At 34.3% G+C, this 21,155-nt stretch overlaps 1 protein-coding gene across 1 annotated transcript in view; it reads left to right on the forward strand.

Annotated features, from left to right (window-relative positions):
* LOC136028185 (uncharacterized) overlaps window positions 1-11,418 on the forward strand; it is a 44,568-nt gene extending 33,150 nt beyond the window's left edge. The window contains exon 7 of the mRNA XM_065705888.1: window positions 10,639-11,418. Within this exon, the coding sequence (XP_065561960.1) occupies window positions 10,639-11,285 (647 nt within the window). The 3' untranslated portion in view covers window positions 11,286-11,418. The remainder of the gene's footprint in view (window positions 1-10,638) is intronic.
* The last annotated feature ends 9,737 nt before the right edge of the window (window positions 11,419-21,155 follow it).

A 21,155-nucleotide genomic window follows, 5' to 3' on the forward strand; every position in this document is an offset into this window, starting at 1 on the left:
ATGGACAGGCAGTCATGTCGTCAATAAGTATAAGTCGTCATTTACCAAACAATAGAAAAAATAATATAGACAAATAATTCAGAGGCAACAACCCAACACAGGAGAATACACTGGCCTATATAGGGTTTCGCCACTTTAAATTCTCTACCCAGCACAGTGTTGTGGCTACCATAGAATATCCATGGCATCCCCGTGTCAGGTATCACCCCCCAAAATACATGCCTATGAAAGAAAAAAAACAGCAAATGTAAAACAACCAAGTAAAACCAAAACAAGCTTATCCTGTTAATATATCCCTCTTTTTAGCAACAATAGGTAAACTAAATATTATAAAATTTACCAAATCACAAATATTAACACATTGCAAAAAACCTGAATGAACTAAACAATTATAGAATTCATCTTTACCATGTGGCTAATTTTTAAAACAATCCGCTCAATTAGAAACACAATTCAAAATAAATGGCGCTGCGACAACATTTCTCGAACCTCCCAAATTAGTTGAAAATTTCTTTAAGTATTTCTAGATAATTCTTTTGATATTTATTTAAAAGTTCGTTATAATGAAAAATAAATTTTTTAAAAATTGCCAAGTTAATTTATTTGCAGAAAAACCTCTTGATATCAATTTTTGGCTTAAGATTTTACATCTATTTTTAAAATCAATATAATTACTACAAATCCTTGCATAACGAAATAACTGTGAGAAAAACGCTGAATATGTGATATTTGAGTGTATATTACTTTCAGGGAATGGGAAACTAATCACTTCAAAATCAAAATCATCCGTTTTATTATACATTTTAAAACTTAATTTATTATTATCACAAATATTAATATTTAAATCTAAGAAATGATCTTCATGACCAGCGCCATGACTAGGCTCAAGAATAAGCTCTGATGGATATATATTTTTAGAAATATCAATGAAATCCTTACAATTTAAGACCAAAATATCATCTAATTATCTTTTATTATTTGACAAAACATGTTTTAAATTAATTGGATTATTCTTATCCATCATATATTTATATTCTAGTTGACTTAAAAACAAGTCAGCTATAAATGGGCTGGCATTCCCCCCCCCCCCATGGGAATTCCCACAATTTGCTTGTACAAATCACCCCCAAATCTTATATAAGTATTGTATAAAACAAATTCTAATAACTCAAAAATCATATCTAAGCTGTAACATCTCAAGTTAACTGTAGTATTAAAGCAATTTGTCCATATAGCTTTTTTATTATAAGTGTCTATTTTTAAGAACCTTTTATTAGATAAGAGGAAAGATTTCTTGATAACAGTTTTTAAATTATCAAACACTACATTAAGTGATAAATTAGTATACATTGTCGCAAAATCGAAAGACTTAATTCTTTTAGCTGAAACCATTGTTAAAGAATCTATCACCTGCAGTGAATTATTAACACTCCAATATGGATTAAAATTCGAAAATTTTTTAATACCAGAACAATAGGTTTTAAGTTTATTTACAATTTCCTTTAAAATTAAAGAGAGTTATATATATATTCGTCTTCTTCACATTAATTTTTGACTCATTCTGATTCTCACTGTCGCATGTCGTCTAACTGCAAATGTCTTATGTCCGCACCGTATTTTTCTTTCTTCTTTATTTTGGAATTTCATAATTTCAGACAATTTTTCAATGCCCTTTACCTTAACTGCTCGTATTGATCTTTGTTGTTTTGGGGGGAAGCAACCCTTCTCCCCCAGCCTGGGGGAAGGGTTGTAACTTATGGCCGGGGGCATATAAGGTTTTTACGGAAGAGTTGGTCGTCTAAGCCTCGGAGGGGACTCAAATGATTAGAATTTGAAAGTTCTTGGTCCCTTTTCAAGAGTCAAAATTGATCGAATGGCAACTCCCCCCCCCCCCCCCTTTTGCCCCAAATGTGTCCAACCAAATTTTGGAGATAGTCATTTTATTCAAAAAGAAACCAAAGATCATATAAAAAAAAAACTCCTGGATTTAAACAACCTGGATTAAGTGTTGTAAATCAAATCCGAGGGTATATAAGATTTTTATGGAAAAGGTGGTCGTATAACCCTTGGAGGGGGCTCATTCGATTGGAAACTGGAAGTTCTAGTTCCCTTTTAAAAGTCAAAAAGGACTGGAGGACAACTAGCCTCCCCCCTACCCTCTTTTCTCCAAATCTATCCGATAAAAATTTGGGAGACAGCCATTTTGTTGAAATAAGTTCAAAAATCAGATAACAAAACTCCATGGTCGACACAACACCCAAGAGTCCGGGGGCAAATGTCTTAAGTGACGCCTTACGGGTATATAAGGTTTTTATGCGAGGGTTTTTGAAATAGCTCAAAGATCACATAAGCCCATCCCCCATCCCAACTAAAAAAACTTACTAACGGTATTTTATTCCAAAAATTATGGAAGCTGACCCCTATCCTTCCATGGCCTGATCCCCCTCTCCCCAAAAAGCTTATCAATGAGAAATCTTGGGAGCTGATCCTTCAATGTCCTGACCCCCCCCCCCCCCCAAAAAAAGAAACAATTAAAAAATTATCAAAGATATTTTATTCCAAGAATATGTTAGCTGATCCATGGCCCTCCCCCATGGCCAAATCACTCCCCGAAAAACGTATTTACAACGTTTCATTTGAAAGTCATGGGATCTGAACTCTGGAACTCCCTCCATTCCACCCCCCCGAAAAAATTGCTCTGGCCCTCCTTGCCCCGACCCTCCCTCTCCAAAAAACATCTTATTAACGACATTTTTCCCAACACATATGGGAGCTGACATCTGGTCCTCCATGGCCTGATACCCCTCCCCTCCCCCAAATGCCTATCAATGATAAATCATGGGAATTAACCCCTGGTCCTCCCTCTATGGCCTGACCCTCCCTCCTAAAAATTATTATCGTTATTATATTTCACAAATATGGGAGCTGACCGTTGATCCTCCCTTTAGGTCCCAACCTCCCCCTCCCTCCAAAAAACTTATTGACGATATTTTATTCCAAAAATTAAGGAGATACATTCCTGGACCTCCGAGGCCCCACCCCACTCCCCAAAAAACTTATTAACGACGTTTTATTCCAGAACTAATGGAAGATGATGCCTGGCCTTTCATGAGTCAATCCCCCTCCACCCAAAAAATGTATTAATGATAAATTATTGGGGCTAACCCCTAGTCAATCCTCCATGGCCGAACCCCTCTCTCCAAAAAAATTGTTAATGATTTAATATTCCAAAAAATACGGGAGCTGACCCCTGCCCCTGTCCTCAATGGTCTACCCCCCCCCCCCCAAAGAAAGAAAAAATATTAACAGTTCCTTATTCCAAAAACCATGGGAGCTGACCCTTGGTCCTCCCATCCATGACTGACCTGCACCCAAAAATAAACCTGACCCTGACCTGACCCTGCACCGTGTTAACAATATTTTATTCCAAAAATTATTGGAATTCAGTTTAATTTTTTTTAGCAATTGCCAGGATTGTTCAAGACACTTCTCTGCAAACAAGAGTTTGGCTATTGACCGTTTCTCTAACGATAAAAGCATAACGTCTACTGCGTATTTGGTACTTCAATAAAACGAATTATATTATAATCATTTTTATTTTCTAATTTCATTTACAAAATTGAAAATAAAATGAAAATTAGTGTGAAGTAAAATCTTTAGCTGACGAGTTTTCAGCAACTAGCATCATTATATAGGCCTATCAAATATTCAGTTCAATTTATTAGTTCTTGTTAAAACTGTTTTCAGAGACATATAGTTTTATTTTGGAATATAAAATTATACTGGAATAGGGAATTTTGAAAACTTGTAACATTGGTAATCAAAAACGAACAGAAATCAATTAAAAAAGCTTCCCGAAAAAGAAGTTTTTCTAAGAAAAATAAAGGCCATATTAAACTTAAGAATAAAAAAATACGATAAGTCAAGCTCAAAATAACCAGAAATTACAATTAAAGAATAAATGAAACTTGAAAGTGAACAGAAACTAAATATACAATTTTAGAAAAAAGAACATACAATAGGATCTAATATAAATGAATAAAAACACTTTAAAATAAGTGAAACTTAAATTGAATATGCAAATCGAGCTCGAAACGACCAAAAATCACTATAAACAAGAGCTGTGGTATTGCCTCCTTCTCTCACTGTAAAAGTCTAAAGCCTGCTGTATCATTGGTGCTTTACTGAAAACGAATTATATTTCAAATATTTTCTTTTGTACTTATTACTGCATTGAAAATAAACACAAAAATTATAGTAAAATTAAATTTTGAACTGATGAACTTGCAGCATTTAATGTCACTCTATATCAAATATTCGGTTTAATTTTATTAGTTCTTTCCAAGACCGTTCAAGACAAATATAGTTTCACTACAGACAAGAGTTGGGATACTGATCCCTTCCCTAACTGTAAAAGTCTAAAGCCTATTGCGTCAATGATACTTCACTGAAAACAAATTTTATTACAAATATTTTACTTTCCAGTTATTACAGCATTGAAAGTGGAAATAATCATTACAGTGAAATAAAATCTTGAATCGAGTTTGATTTTATTTGTACTTTCCAAGACTGTTCAAGACAGATATAATTTTCAATACAACACCAATGACGCAGTAAGTTTTAGACTTCTACATTGAGAGTAGGAATTGAGAGTAGGGTAATACCCAAACTCTTAATTACGACGCGGTAGCAAACCTCTTGTTTTTAGTGATTTTTGTTCGTTTCAAGCTTGATTTGCATATTCAATTTTAAGTTTCACTCGTTTCAAGATTTATTTATTTATTTATGTCAGAACCTACTGTATGTTTGTTCGCAATGACTGTTTAATTTCTGTTCATTTTGGGTTTCATTTGTATCTCAATAGCAAAATTTATTTTTGTTTTGTTTTTGGGCCTTATTTTTTTTTGGGGGGGGGGATTTGCATATTCAATCTAGACTTTATTTGTTTTAAGACTTATTTATACATTTATATTAGTACCTGTTGTCTGCTTTTTGCTAAGATTTTTTATTTGATTTCTGTTCATTTTGGGTTCATTTATTCTTTAATAATAATTTTAGTTATTTTAAGTTCGATTTATCGTATATATGGCCTTTACTTTTCTTTGAAAAACTTCTTTTAAGGAAATTTTTTTTTAATTAACTACTGAAAATGCGTGTATTTTTATAGAATATTTTTTCTCATTATAGTGCTGAAAATAAAGACTGATATACTTTTCAAACACAAATTTTACCGGCGTTTTAGATTACTCGACACAGTGCCATCATAGTTCTTATGTTTTTTTTTCTTTTAATCTTTAAATGAAATTATTTGTGGGAAAACCTTTGCTTCCAATAGAATGTCCGAGTAGAATATTGAAAATCGAAGCTTCTTAGTTTTGTGCCACACGACATCTACGCTAGAAGTAAATAAAATCTAAAAGCAACTTTTGACATCAGCAGTCCAGAAGCAGATGATACGCATGACATATCGTATAAGATAATGGAGCATAAGATAGTGGAGCCTACGTGGACGATAAGGGAGAATAAACATTTCTAACGGCCAAATATTGACCGAATCATATCGATCAAATTTTTCCGACAGTGAGCCTAAGACAGGTCTTCTTAAACTATGGGTTGCCACCCCAAATGGGCTTGCATAGGAAAATTCTGGGGTCACGGAAGCTTTTAATGTCAAATATTTTACAATTTTAAAAATGATACATGAAAGTAAATACGGCAATAATACCCTAAGAATTCCTTTGTCGAACGACACTGTCTCTGATATATATTCTGATATTAAAAAGGACCAATTAGTGCATATTATTACGAGAATTAAAGAAATCTCAAAATCTTCAGTTCGATTCGACGAAACAACTAATATTTCTAAATTGGCACAGGTGCTAGTATACGTCAGGTGCGTTTACAAAGAAAGCGTGGAAGAAGAATTGTTATTTTGTTGCCCTATGATAGACTATACCACATGGAAAGACATATATTGTAAAGTCGACGATTTTCTTAAAAACTGAAAGTTTACAATGTAAAAATTGCTGAGGAACATGCAGAGAGGGAGCAAGAGCGATGACTGGCAGAAATATTGGTTTTAAATCATTTTTTCAAGCTGTTCATTATAACTTTTACTCCCTGCTTAATTCACCGAGAGACCCTTGCAGTGAAAAATTAGCACCAGAATTGAACGATAGGTTTCAGAATGCAGTTAGTATTATTAAGAGCATTGTCCTTAACAGTCGCTTTCATCCAAATCTCTAGGGACACAGATTCTAGCTACACAACTTAATTATTGCATGCATAAGTAAGATGGTTGTCAAGAGGTAAAAGCTTAAGAAGACTATCGTATTAAAGGACGAAATCGAATACTTTTAAACTAGCAAAAATGTGAACTTGACTCCACTTCGCAGATATTACTTCATTTTTTCTCACCATTCAGTCCCAAGTGGATAGAGAAATACTTTGCCATATGTTTTTTGCCAGGGGTTAATGAATTAACACAAACTAGTTTAACAAATCAGATTTTTTTTTTCCAGGCGCAATTTAGTATTTTCAAACAGTTCGTGGTAACGAACTGTAGCAAGGAAAGGAGTGACCAAAACTCTAAAAAATGGAATTTTGAAACCAATGGCTACATCAAAAGAATTGCATTTTAATGCCGATTTTAAATATATAAGTTTCGTCAAGTTTAGTCTTACCCATCAAAAATTACGAGCCTGAGAAAATCTGCCTTATTTTGGAAAATAGGAGGAAACATCCCCTAAAAGTCATAGAATCTTAACGAAAATCACATCATAAAATTCAGTGTATCAGAGAACCATACTGTAGAAGTTTCGAAACTCCTATCTAGAAAATGTGGAATTTTGTATTTTATCCCAGAAGGCAGATCACTGATGCGTGTTTATTTATTTATTTATTTTTGTTGTTTTTTTTACCTCAGGTGTGATTGCATCGACCCAGTGGTCCTAGACTGTTGCAAGAGGGCTCATTCTAACGGAAATAAAAATTTATAGTGCCCTTTTTAAGTGACCAAAAAAATTGGAGGGCACCTAGGCCCCCTACCACGCTATTTATTTTCACAAAGTCAGCGGATCAGAATTCCGATATAGCCATTTTATTCAGCGTAGTCGAAAAACCTTATAACTATGTCTTTGGGGACAACTTACACCCCCGCAGTCCCCGTGGAAGGCGTTACAAATTACAAACTTTGACCAGTGCTTATAGTAATATATAATATATAATTATAGTGCTTTATATAATAAATTTTTTTTATGTATAAAATAAATTTTTTTATATGTAATATAATTATAGTGCTTTATAGTAATGGTTATTGGGAAGTGCACATACACTTTCAGGGGGAATTTTTTGCTTGGGGAGAGGGGTTGAGAAGAGGGGGATATGTTGGGGGAACTTTCCATCGAGGAATTTCACTGAAGGGAGTGCAGGATTTTCTAGCATTATTAAAAAAACAATGAAAAAATAAATATGAAAAAGAATTTTCAACATGAAGTAAGGAGCAGCATTAAAACTGAAAACGAACAGAAATTATTACGTATATGAGGGCATCACCACCTCCTAATACCTCGTTCTTTGCGCTAAAGTAATTTCTTACTTTATTCTACGGCTTTTGTTATTCAGGGGTCATTCTGCATGAATTGGGACAAAATTTAAGCTTTAGCGTAAAGAGTGAGGTACTGACGAGGGAGTGAACCCCCCTCATATATGTAATAAAAACATGAGAATTCAAAAGTTCGTAACGTAAGCTAATTTATAAGTTCATTATATATTTTACTAATAAAAATACTCTTAAAAAATTAATAGTTCTAGTTGCCTTTTTAAGAAACCAAAAAATCAGAGGGCAATTAGGCTTCATCCCCCGCTCCTTTTTTTAAAAATCATTCGATCAAAACTATAAGAAATCCTTTTTTCTCAAAACATAAATATGCAAATTTCTTTTTAATTATTCCTCTGCGGATAGCCAAAATCAAAACATCCATTCATTCAAAAACGTTCTATTGAAGATCACTTAATAACGCTAGAAACATAGTTCCTCACGCATTTTATATTAAATACTGATTTCAAAAAGGTAGCTTGAATTCAAAAGCCATTTTGGTTGGCTTAAGTGATTTGAGTGATTGATCGCCTGCCACTTAAAGCTTGTGGGAGTATTCCGAACTTTCGAGTGACTCAAAATCAAAATCACGATTCCTAAAAAGGCCCTTGACCGAATTCTGGAAAAAAAAAATAGATTAAAATTTTCACAATCAGTGATATGGCGTTAAATATTCTTTTGCCATTTAAGAATATATTTATGTGAAGTTACTTTCTCAGCGATATCATTCTTTGTTAAAAATTCTGAAGTGTTCTTATGACCAGCAGTGCCAAATATTCTACGAAGATTTAATTTGTGATGCAATAAAAAACAGGCATATCTATCTAATTAAATTTCATTACTTTCCTTTTATTCGAATATTTACAACTCAACGACTTCGTTCGGATATATTACAGAGAACAAGACAGTCCGAATTCCTTTTTAATCATATTTTGCAATGAATGCAATTTTTATGAAAAATAAAGTATATAATTTTTGTAACTATAATAAATACAGTTTTACAACTATACTACAACTATATACTACAGTATATTTTTAGCTAATAAATAAGTCATCAAAGAAATTCGTTTGTCTTTCTTTTATATTTATATGGGGTCACCACGAAACTCACTATCATAATTGGGGTCATGAACAAAAAATGTTTTAAAGCCCTAGTCTAAGATTATGATAGGCCTTTTGCTAGTATTTGAAATGCTGTTTGTTTTAAATAGGTCAAAAAACGGTAAAAAGTAACAAAAAAACTAATATTAAAAGAGGGCCTTAATGGGGCTTATCGAGATTAGTTAATAAACCCAACACTCAGAGTTTCTCATCAATATTTTCTCACAGAGAGATTCCTGACATAAGATTGACTCAAAAAAGACCTCAAGAAAATTTGAAATCCCAAGGCTATGAGCCCACTTCTTGTATCCAGTCTCATCGAGCAAAAATATGTTCCCCCTACTCCTCGTAGCATTTAAACCTATGCTACGAGGTTTAAATGCCTCGTATACACCTATCTTCATATTTTATCTGAAACAGAATAGAATTAGATCTATGCTGCATGGACAACGTAAGGTGTTGCTGCAACCTTTTTTCGGCTTCACCGAGTAAATTGTTAGAAGAGTAACACTTTGGTTTTGTTTCCTGGCTTCGATTAAACGCTGAACTTGTTAATCTGTAAGGATCTTAAAATAAATACTAAGTACACCAACTCGCAAAAGCTGCAAACCCCTCATTGTAATTAGCAAAAGTTACAAACCCCTCATCACTGAAGATGATTGTAGCCTAACAGCCGATTATTGCTTACAAGGCCCCTACATGTCTTACCACTCGATCCAAATTGGTCTTACCATCAAATACACCGGAAACAAATAATAGGTACACTAACTAGCAAAGAATGTGATCCCCTCATTGTCGAAGATGATTATGAGTTAACAGCCGACTGTTGCTTAAAATTCCCCTATATGTGTCACAATTGGTATTGGCCTATTTTTGGTTTCAGCTTGTACCTTACTACTGAAGTTGTCAACCCCTTTAAGCTTTCAAACTGGTATATCTCGTGAAGAAATTTTTCTACCAAAAAAATGAATGACATATACTTTGATAAGCTCATCAAAAAGCTATCGACTGCCGTTGAAAAAAAAAACTATCTGTCTTAGTTCAAAAGCTGACTTTTTTGTCGTAAGCCAAGTTTGTAACGTTATAACTAAGAAAGGAGCAAAGGATAAACTCTAATTTATTTAGCAATGAGAGAACTTTTAAAGTTTAAGAGACCCATCTGATACAATTTCTCTACCGCAATTCCAGGTGCGTATTACCGAATGATAAACGCAGCTGAAATGACGATCAGAAATCGGTAAAAACAGTAGATGGCAGCATTTCGGTCCCCATTTTTTGTTTCTGTAAATTTTTCTGTTGATCATTCATAGAAGATATATTGGCTGTGGGGCTGGGTAATTGCCGCATATATTTAAAACTTATAGGTTTTAGTCCATTTTCAATTGGAAACTGATGCCTACCTGCTTGCCTGCTAGAACGGAGCTTCCACTCGAAAGCAGAAACTGGTTTGATGAAATAAAAGCTAGACTGCATAATTTCAGATAGTTCTCTCTGACATAGGCTATAAAACTCCACTTCACTTCACACACTACAGGCTCTGGCTCAAGGACAAACAAAAACCATCCTTTTTGGACCCAGTCAAGAGTTCTGCGAAGTTTTCCAAAATGCAAAGTCATATTCATCAATCCGGCCTAAGATTCACACTTTCTATAAAAACCGCAGAGGTTTGACCCCTACTACTTTCTAGGAATAAGCTGAAATCGGGGTGCTAAGAAAAAAAAATGACAAAACCAAACTGTTGCTCTCGCAACAAAACATTTTGTTTTATAATTTTATAATAATTGTATAATATTATATTTGTTTATAATGTTTTATAAGTTAGAATTCATGTAGCATGAAAACATCTAGGCAAATTCAATACAATTATGTACAACCAATACCATTTATCGCCATCATTTTGAATTCAAGTGTATCAGTAACAAAGTTTTTTTTATTTCTAGGGCCCCGATCTCCAGTCATTCTTGATGAAACACGATTAACTGGATATTTCAATAAATACGCACTTGATAAGAATGGTCTTAGTTCAAGAGAAGATATGATTGAACATATTAAAATTCAACCCACTACCATTGACAATAAGACAACAACAGAACTCCCTTATAAAGTTCCAAAGCCTGGAATTCATAGAAGTAGTCGAAATGATAGTGATAAAAGTGACAGACTTGCTCGCCTGCCAGAGGATGATTATTATTTTGAAGATGATTACTACGATGATTACTCGTATGATGATAGTGAAACTCATGTCGCTAAGCCAGTGCCTATTTGGCTAAGTATCCTACTTGTAGTAGGTTATATATTTGGCGGAGCTACGCTGTTTTCTGGTTGGGAGCAATGGAACTTTTTAGATTCAGCATACTTTTGTTTCGTAACATTGACAACGATTGGTTTTGGTGATTTTGTTCCTGCTCAAAAAGTAAAAGAAAATGTAGAAGTCAGTATAGCCCTCTGCTCGTTGTACCTCCTCTTTGGAATTGCCTTGCTGGCCATGAGCTTTAATCTTGTTCAGGAAGAAGTGATCAATTCAGTGAAGTCTGTGGCTAAAAGACTTGGAATAATAAAAGATGATGATGAGGAAGATGATGATTAAAATAAAATATGGTAATAAAGTTGCAATGTTTTTGTCTTTCTGCCCGGTGCGAACCTTTGGAAAAGTAGAAATTTCAATGGATTTCGAGTGCAAATTGAACCAAAATATTTATTATTAAATTAATTACAATTTAGAGGGTGTTATCATAATAGATGGCAAAGCAGTGGTAGATATTCTGACGCTAATTTGATTTCTTTTTTTTAACATAACAAATGGACTTAAATACTTTTGAAAATTTTTATAGGAGGTGGTCAGAAATTGAATTTGATTGGTGAGCACCAGACATGCTAATGAATCATTGTTCATTACCCGAAAAGATATTAAACAATATAGAAAAAGAATTGCAGTTCGCCAGAAGGGAAACAGCTGACTGTAATGGTGGCAATCAATGATAAAAGACAATCAGACATAAATAGCTGTTTTTGCATGCCTCAATCAACTTATGAAACCTTTGCTGTTGATATGGAAGAAAATATGGAAAGAGCTCGCCAATTTGCATGCTGCGCCTTATTTTATTATGAGTATAATATGTCTATGTAATCGGTCAACGGATGAAATTTTTTGATAAAAATGTCTATCGACATGTCTTCTACATGGTAATCTAGTAGGACATAGAAGACGCAGATAATACAGCGGTTGTAGAAGCTTTAAAATCATGATGAATATTAAGCAATTATTATTTAGCTTCCTATATTTTTTTGGAGTTCAGAAATAGGTGCTAGTTCAGAAGTGTCACTTTTTTCGGAAGAAAGGGTCTCGTGAAAATCTCCTGATTGGGGTGTTAAAATCCTACTTCTTCTTTTTAATTGCTTGAAAGTTCTGTCTAAATTAAAATCATTATGTCATTCTCGGCTCCTTCTTGAATAGGATCATTTACTCCAGTTAAAAATCATTATCAGGGAAAGTGGGGTTCATAGTATTCTCTGAACAAATTGCATTCCAAGAGTGTTGGAATGCAAATTGCGAGTACTAGTGTTGGCTGATGTCTAGATTTGCCGATTTACTGACATATCGATATTTCCACTTTCAATATTCGATATGAATGTTATGGAGATTATTCATTGTACTTCATTGTATTGTATAAAGGAAATTCTTTCTGTTTGTGAGGCTTAATAACTAAAACCATAGAAGTCTGGGCAAAAAAAAAAAAAAACTACTCATATAAAGAAGTATTCCTACCCCAAGATCGATCACTGGGACAACCTCTCCCTAAGAAATTTGAAGCAATATCCAGAAAATGTAATTTTTTGAATTTCCACCTTTTGGTCTCTTAGGAAGATTTCTTATTTTCCCTCATCCCACTCATGAATCAAATATAGGCTCTTTTTTTCTTGCATAGTATTTTTTACCGCTATTCAAGAATAAGAACATGTCAAAATGTTTACCAGAAACTTATTTCCGCTACTAACTTTTCAATTGACCCATCATAGGAAAAATTATATCGGAATGAGCAGAGATGAAGAAAGGGGGAGGGTGTAAAGGTCATGAAATTCACAACAAACTCATGCGATTCGAGCTCAGAAAGGAAAGCTTTGAGCTTTTCAGAGTTCAGGGTTTTTTTTTATTTGCCAATAAATACTGATTGGAAATAAAATATTCATATTCACCATCGAAAGGCTTCATGGTCAGGGATAAAAGGAGAATTCCAGACCTGTTGACAAGCAATGAGGGGATTGAAATCTGACCGTATAGAAGTGGTAGGAGGAATTCAGATATTATGTGAAAAACTAAGGCTATGTGGAGTTGAATCAGGAACAAACACTGGAGATTTTTGAAGAGATTTCGGAAGATGGCCATGAAGCAGATGAAGAGACAAAAAAGCACAAGAAAGAATGTAAATAGACTGTAGGCTTACGAGTGGTTTTGGTGAAGGACGGTTAGTGTCCATAACCAGACGCTGTACTGTATTATGGACGACAGAAAGTAGTCAAAGTGTCTAAGGAACAGTAGACATCCATAAAATGGGGCAATACAAAACATATGACTGGACAAGGCAGAAAAAAGCCTCCGAACAGATCCAAGAAATGCATGTCCGAGTTTTCGAATGATACACATGCTCCGTGAGACCTTAACCTTAATCATGGCTATAAGGTGTTTAAATAAATTTTTTCATAAAGCAAAATACCAAGAATCTGGACCATCAGATTATCTGGTCTTCACAAGGAGCCTTGTGACACCTGAAGGTGTGTAAACTAACGGAAAGTTTTACCAATTCGAGAAGAAATAAGAAAATATGACTTGCCAACATTCAAGGCCAAGTAATTTACATCAAACCATGAAATTACTCTCTAGAATACCGCCAAAAGGTAAGACCTGATATCACATTCCGTCTTCCCAAGAGTTCCAAGAGTGGTGTCATCTGCAAAAGTAACGAGAAGGTCTTCATTAGAAGTAGTATTGGAACACGAAGGAACATCAGGATGACACAGCTTGCAGCATGCTAGAGGCCTGGTGTTTTTGACTACCGAAATCAGATCACTAACATAAATCAGAAATAGAACGGAGCCTAAAACAGATCCCTCAGGGACGCCATAATCTACTTCAGAAGGGCTTCAAAAAAGCAGATCAGTTGTAATAAGCCTACCACAAAGATATGATTCAAACCAAAAGAATGTATTTGATCTTATACCACAAAGGGATAGTTTCTAAAGAAGAATTCGATGGGTCAAAGACTCAAAAGCTTTACTAATATCCAAAAATAAAGCTTCCGGGGTAAGGTCAGAATCTTTCAACTCAAAGGTTGTCTTATTGAATTCAGAGTTCTATTTTAATTGAAAAAATGTATAAAGCCCAGTATGTGGTCTTTGCGGAAACTTTTTCACTCAACCGTCCGTGGTAAGATACGGCTAAAAAAAATGTATTCTTTCAATTTACTTTTGAATTGTAACTAAAGAGCAGAAGAAGTACTAATGTTCAAATATTTTCAAGATCGATTTCAATTTCGTTATTTGTGTTGTTGATATTCCATGTTGATATTTGATGTCACTATATTGAAATATCTAGACAATTAATTTCAAGATTTGTTTATATTGGAAACGCCTTTTTCTTTCCTTTTTTGAGGGGGATGGGCTGAAGGACATCAGTACCCCATCTATTTGTGGTATAATTCTACTTTATTTAAAAAAAATTGTCTAAATTTCTTTTAAATATAATTTTTATGAATGAATAGAAAAAACACTTTCCTAAAATTTTAATTTGAACCACCAATCTAGTTTTCAGTACAGCGCAAATGAGACCAAGACCAAGAGACCAAGAGAGCCAGGAGAGTCAAGCTGAAATTTCTTTCTTTATAGTTTCTTGGAAATTCGTTTTTAGTACCAAGGCCGTTACGGGTACCCTGCATTTTACACTAGATATGGAAAATAGAGACATGTTTTCTGCAGACAAGAATAAGTGTGGATTTGTCTTATAAGGGCTATTTAACCAAACATCCTTGGTGGTGTCCCATAAGGACATTTCGATCGAAAGGGGCATGCAAATTTCATAAGACAAATACGGGCAGAACAAATCAAATAGTGTTGGAGAGACACTGGTGCTAATAAATCCATAGCATGAACTTGTGGGTTAACTGCTAATTATTTCAGCAATCTCTAATCAAACCGAAAGACCAACTTGTTTGCAAGATAATTCCAGCATTAGAGACCTATTGACCCACATGATCAAAGGATCGAACAAAATGAATAACCTTGGAAACAAATATAATACAGATACTTAGAATAAAAAGACGGGGACGTTATTTTCCTGTGGGGGAAGAATTTTAATAAGTATAACTAAATGAATATAAATTATATTGCATAAATTTTAGAAAATATTCTTAAAAATATTCTCTAACGATTTGTTTTTCTTTTATTGTTTTTTAACTGCTTTTTCTGTGTTTCAATAATTATTGTAAATATATTTTATTAATAAAATTTGTGTGTATAAAAGCCTTCATTCTTTAGATTTCTTTTTCAAAGACGGAACTTCGTCAAGTAATCGTTAACTCAATGACATATCTAACACCAAAGCTATGTAACATCTTCTATGTAACTTAACCTGTCTAAGTCACGTTAGAAAATTAATAAGATTGAAAGAAGCAAGTGTGCTTCAAATGTAACCAATTTTTCGTAATCGATTGTCTCCCTGTATGCGGATTATCACAAGCGATACGTAAACAATGCGGATTATCACAAGCGATACGTAAACAATATCCTATTACGTAAAATACAAGTTTACGTATGTAACAGCCCCCATGTGTGCTACTCCCAGTTACAACCGGGAATTCTTCACGGCCCCTGAAGTCTAGCATGTCACACGATATTGTGTTATCCTTAACATAAGTAAACAATCTCCTAATCCGTAACAGGCAGTGGAACCTTGAAGAAAAAACGTCTTGAAGAAAAATGTCCTACAAAAACTTCATGAAATGTCATGAAACGTCTTTAAAAACGTATTGAAGAAAGATATCTTAAAAAAAAGTCTTGCAAAGTCTTGAAAAACGTCCTAAAAATATCTTTAAAACCTCTTGAAATGTTTTGAAACCTCTGGAAAAACGCCCCCGAAGAAAAATGTCTTAAAAAACGTCTTGAAACGTCTCGAAGAACATCTTGAAGAAAAATATCTTTAAAAATGTTTTCGAATCTTGACAAGTCTTGAAGAAAAATGTCTTAAAATACGTTTTCGAACGCTTTGAAACCTCTTGAAAAATATATTGAAGAAAAAGTCTTAAAAAATTCTCCACTTGACTAGTGGACTCTAACACGTTCTATAATGTAACAACAAAAATTAAACAAAACCCTATTACGGAAGAACCAAAGAAATTCTGAAGAAATTATTTCTTATTATATAAAAACCAAAGAAATCCTGATTAAGTGGGGTCTCATAAGTTTATTAAATACCCAAAGCCTATGATGTAACATTCATAGATATTATGATTTAGCGGGCCCCTGAAGTTTTTTTTTGTAAACACTCTCTATTAGGTAAACCCAAAACCTATTACATAACAACCACAGAAATCCTGATTTTGTGGGGTCTCGTAGGTTTTTTAAGCACTCAGACAATATGATGTAACATCCAAAGAAATCTGGATTTGGTGGTCCCCTGTGGTTTTTTTTTGTTAATAACTGTCTTTTAGTTAAAAACCCAAAACCTATTATATAACAACCAAAGAAATCCTGATTTGAAGGGGCCCTCGTTGGTTCTTTAAACACCCAAACCCTATGACGTAACATCCAAAGAAATCCTGATTTGGCGAGCCCCTGAGGTTTTTTTTTAACAATCTCTATTAGGTAAAACTCAAAACTTATTACAAAACGACCAAAGAAATCCTAATTTTGGGGGGCCTTCGTAGGTTTTTCCGTACAACCCTAGGTATTTTAAAAATGCTTCGTTTAGAAAACACTTCCCTATGACATGACAGATACCGGCGTCTCTTAGAAAATATTCCCTGTGATGTTACGAACACCTACACCCTCAAGAGGATAGTAACAACTGGGTCATGAGAGAATTGCCGTTCAACATAAATCATCAAAGGAAGAAAGGAGTAATGGCTATACTGTCTCTATACTGGCTATAATGTCTCTCTCTCTCTCTCTCTCTCTCTCTCACTCTCTCTCTTTCAAACGATTTTTCGACCTATGTTTTTCTTGAGAACAACAAATAAGTTATTCTCTCTCTGTCTCTCTCTCTCTGTCCCTGTCTCTCTCTCTCTCTCTCTTTCCCTCTCTTGAACAGTACTTAGAAATTCAGTGAGGATTTAAGACTCAAATGATTTGTCGACCTATATTTTTCTTGAGAACAACAAATAAGTCGACAATTTCATTTTAAAAGCAGAGGGCTGTCACTACTCATATAAGCAATATCATAGGCAGCACCACTGTATAACAGCTTGAAATATTATTGAAACTTTTAAAGGAGCTAATTCAATTCAAAATTAAAATTTCTGTTGTCCTTTTTAAGAGTAACAAGAGATTGGAGTGCAAGCATCCCTTCTCTCAAGCCCCTTCGTTTTCCAGATGCATCCAGTCAAAGTTTTGAAACAATGGTTTTATTCAGCATAGTAGGACGGTACAGTAACTATGTCTTTAGCATCTTTCCCACCACACATACCAAGTCTTATTTATTAGGCATGTTAAACCCCCCTCACCACCACTCCACAATTTTACAACTGGAGCATAATGTTTCAAAACTAAATGTTACTTTAAATAAATGTGAAGGCATTGTGTTTGCGGCAGCCAATAAGACATCCCAGCAATATATTGAGACGGCTAATGGTAATAAGTTGAAACTATTGAGGATTTTACTATTGCTACTTCTGCTCTTACAATTTAAGTAAATACAAAGAGTGTAGGCTAAGTGTATCTAGGTTGTCAGAGAGCTTAGATAGAATATTTTGGGAGCAATATTAAGTATTATTTTTCAGGTAAACTTCGAAAGCTGTAAAATTAAATTAAAAAAATACTTTCTCTCTCTCTCGCTCTCTCTCAAATGATTTTTCGACCTATATTTTTATTGACAAAAACAAATAAGTTTCTCTCTCTCTCTCTCTCTCTCAAATGATTTTTCGACCTATATTTTTCTTGAGAACAACAAATAAGTTATTCTCTCTCTGTCTCTTTCTCTCTGTCTCTCTCTCTCTCTTGAACACTACTTAGAAATTCAGTGAGGATTTAAGACTCAAATGATTTGTCGACCTATATTTTTCTTGAGAAAAACAAATAAGTCGACAATTTATCAAATCCTCTCACTCTCTCTCTCTCTCAAATGATTTTTCGACCTATATTTTTCTTGAGAACAACAAATAAGTTATTCTCTCTCTGTCTCTTTCTCTCTGTCCCTGTCTCTCTCTCTCTTTCTCTCTCTTGAACAGTACTTAAAAATTCAGTGAGGATTTAAGACTCAAATGATTTGTCGACCTATATTTTTTTTTAGAACAACAAATAAGTCGACAATTTATCAAATCCTGCCCCAACAGGTTTAATTTATTTAAAATTTGATGTCACTAGATTATTCTCTCTCTCTTTCTCGCTCTTAATCTTTCTCTCTCTCTATTTCTCTCTCTTGTTTTGATTTTCCGACCAATATTTTTCTTGAGAATTACAAATAAGTCGACAATTTATCAAATCCTGCCCGAATAGGTTTAATTGATTTAAAGTTTGATGTCACTAGATTGATCTTTCTCTCTCTCTCTCTCTCTCTTTCTCTTGATTTAAAGTGTGTTGTCACTAGATTATTATCTCTGTCTCTCTCTCTCTCTCTCCCTCTCCCCCCCTCTCTCTCTTTCTCTCTCTCAAATGATTTTTCGACCTATATTTTTCTCAAGAACAACAAATAAGTTATTCTCTCTCTGTCTCTTTCTCTCTGTCTCTCTCTCTTGAACACTACTTAGAAATTCAGTGAGGATTTAAGACTCAAATTTGTCGACCTATATTTTTCTTGAGAACAACAAATAAGTCGACAATTTATCAAACCCTGCCCAAACAGGTTTAATTTATTTAAAATTTGATGTCACTAGATTACTCTCTCTCTCTCTCTCTCTTTCTCTCTCCTTCTCTCTCTCTCAAATGATTTTTCGACCTATATTTTTCTTGAGAACAACAAATAAGTTATTCTCTCTCTGTCTCTCTCTCTTTCTCTCTCTTGAACACTACTTAGAAATTCAGTGAGGATTTAAGACTCGAATGATTTGTCGACCTATATTTTTCTTAAGAACAACAAATAAGTCGACAATTTATCAAATCCTGCCCAAACAGGTTTAATTTATTTAAAATTTGATGTCACTAGATTACTCTCTCTCTCCCTCTCTCTCTCTCGCTCTTAATCTTTCTCTCTCTCTATTTCTCTGTCTTGTTTTGATTTTCCGACCTATATTTTTCTTGAGAATTACAAATAAGTCGACAATTTATAAAATCCTGCCCGAATAGGTTTAATTGATTTAAAGTTTGATGTCACTAGATTGATCTTTCTCTCTCTCTCAATCTTTCTCTTTCTCTCTCTCTCTTTTTCTCTTGATTTAAAGTGTGTTGTCACTAGATTACTATCTCTTTCTCTCTCTCTCTCCCTCCCCCCCTCTCTCTCCCTCCCCCCTCTCTCTCTCTCTTGCTTTTGAAAACTATTTAGAAATTCAGTGATGATTTAAGACTCTATTCAAATGATTTTTGACCTATATTTTTCTTGAGAACAACAAATAAATCGACAATTTATCGAATCCTGCCCAAAAATGTTTAATTGATTTCAAGTGTGATGTCACTAGATTACTCTCTCTCCCTCCCTCTCTCTCTGTCTCTTGCATTTCAACACTACTTAGAAATTCAGTGAGGATTTAAGACTCTATTCAAATGATTATTTGACCTATATTTTTCTTGAGAGCAACAAATAAGTCGACAATTTATCAAATCCTGCCCAAACAGGTTTAATTGATTTAAAGTGTGATGTCAATTGATTACTCTCTCTCTCTCTATCTCTTTATTGATTGTTCATAGTTTACAGTTTTAGCACATACACAACATATGCATTATGACATTAATGCAGCAGTAGGGTTTTCTTTTTCCGTTTACTTTCATTTGATTAATAATTTCAGAAAGATGACGAGAGTTTCTATCAATAGATAAAGTGTTACCAGAACCATTAGCAATTTATTGACCTTTATCGTCAACTATTAGTTTCAGGCTTGCATTATCTTTGAGCACTAACTTCTCAGGAATTGCTACTCTCGCATGCCCACCGTCATAAAGGTTGAAGTTTTTGGGGAGTTCAAAGTAATCTAATCTCTTACTGTCATGACAACGCACGCATACATTTCCAATGCTATTACCACTAGTACTTGTTCCATAGTTCAAATATTTGTCTTTGTCAGCATTCAACGGAACAATAACTTAATCAAGTCCACCTACTTTCTTGGAATATTTCATCTTCACTTTTTTTCAATCCAATCTACAAAAGACACTGATTTAAAACATACAATAAACTAGGCTGTGTCAATGACCATCCATAGAGTACCATAGAGGGAGCCACATGAAAAATAAAAAAACATGTTCACTCGTCTAATTGATTCTTTGTCCAGAAATTCTAAGCTCAAAAAATTATATGTCCCAAATTGTCTTTTGAAGGAAGATGGGATGGGGAGGGTCATTGTGTGCCTTTGAAGTGGGGCATGGATGACCTTGAGTTCCCTCTGAAGGAAACGTTCATATAAGCACTCATTCCCATGAATACGATGATACAAGTGGTATAATAAACTAGGTAGTGTGGATGACCATCCAAAGAGTACCACAGAAGCAGCCACCTAAAAAAAAATCCAAAAAACAATGTTCACAGGTATAAGAAATTTGAGTCCCAAAAATTCTTAGTTCCGAAAATTCTAAGTCCCATAATCTTTTTTGAGGCTAGGGGGGCAAAAGTTTGGATTTTGGAAGGGTTATTGCGGCCCTTACAGGTGGGTTATGGTTGACAATAAGTTCCTTCTAATAGAAGTGTTGATATAAGCAATCATTCCTATGAATATGATGACACAAGCGGTTACACTATGCCTATGCTTTTAATGATGTCATGTAAAGTTCAATACTATATCATAAATTCTATTAGTCCGGTTGGAATCAAATGAAGTGGTTTATTTTTTTTTGTTGATTAAATTACGACAGGTATTTGAAAAATAGATGTCGGATGGATTACGCTAATGATTTATCTCTGTTGTAGCATGGTTAGCTATGTAGGTCAATGCTCTTACGCTAATGATGTATCTCTGTTGTAGCATGGTTAGCTATGTAGGTCAATGCTCTTACGCTAATGATGTATCTCTGTTGTAGCACGGTTAGCTATGTAGGTCAATGCTCTAGTTTAGTATAGACAAGCGTTAGTGCCCAAATAAAGGTATTCGCCCTGTAGTATTGCCTC

The sequence above is a fragment of the Artemia franciscana genome, chromosome 6 (assembly GCF_032884065.1).
Source record: "Artemia franciscana chromosome 6, ASM3288406v1, whole genome shotgun sequence".
NCBI classification, from domain to species: Eukaryota; Metazoa; Arthropoda; class Branchiopoda; order Anostraca; family Artemiidae; genus Artemia; species Artemia franciscana.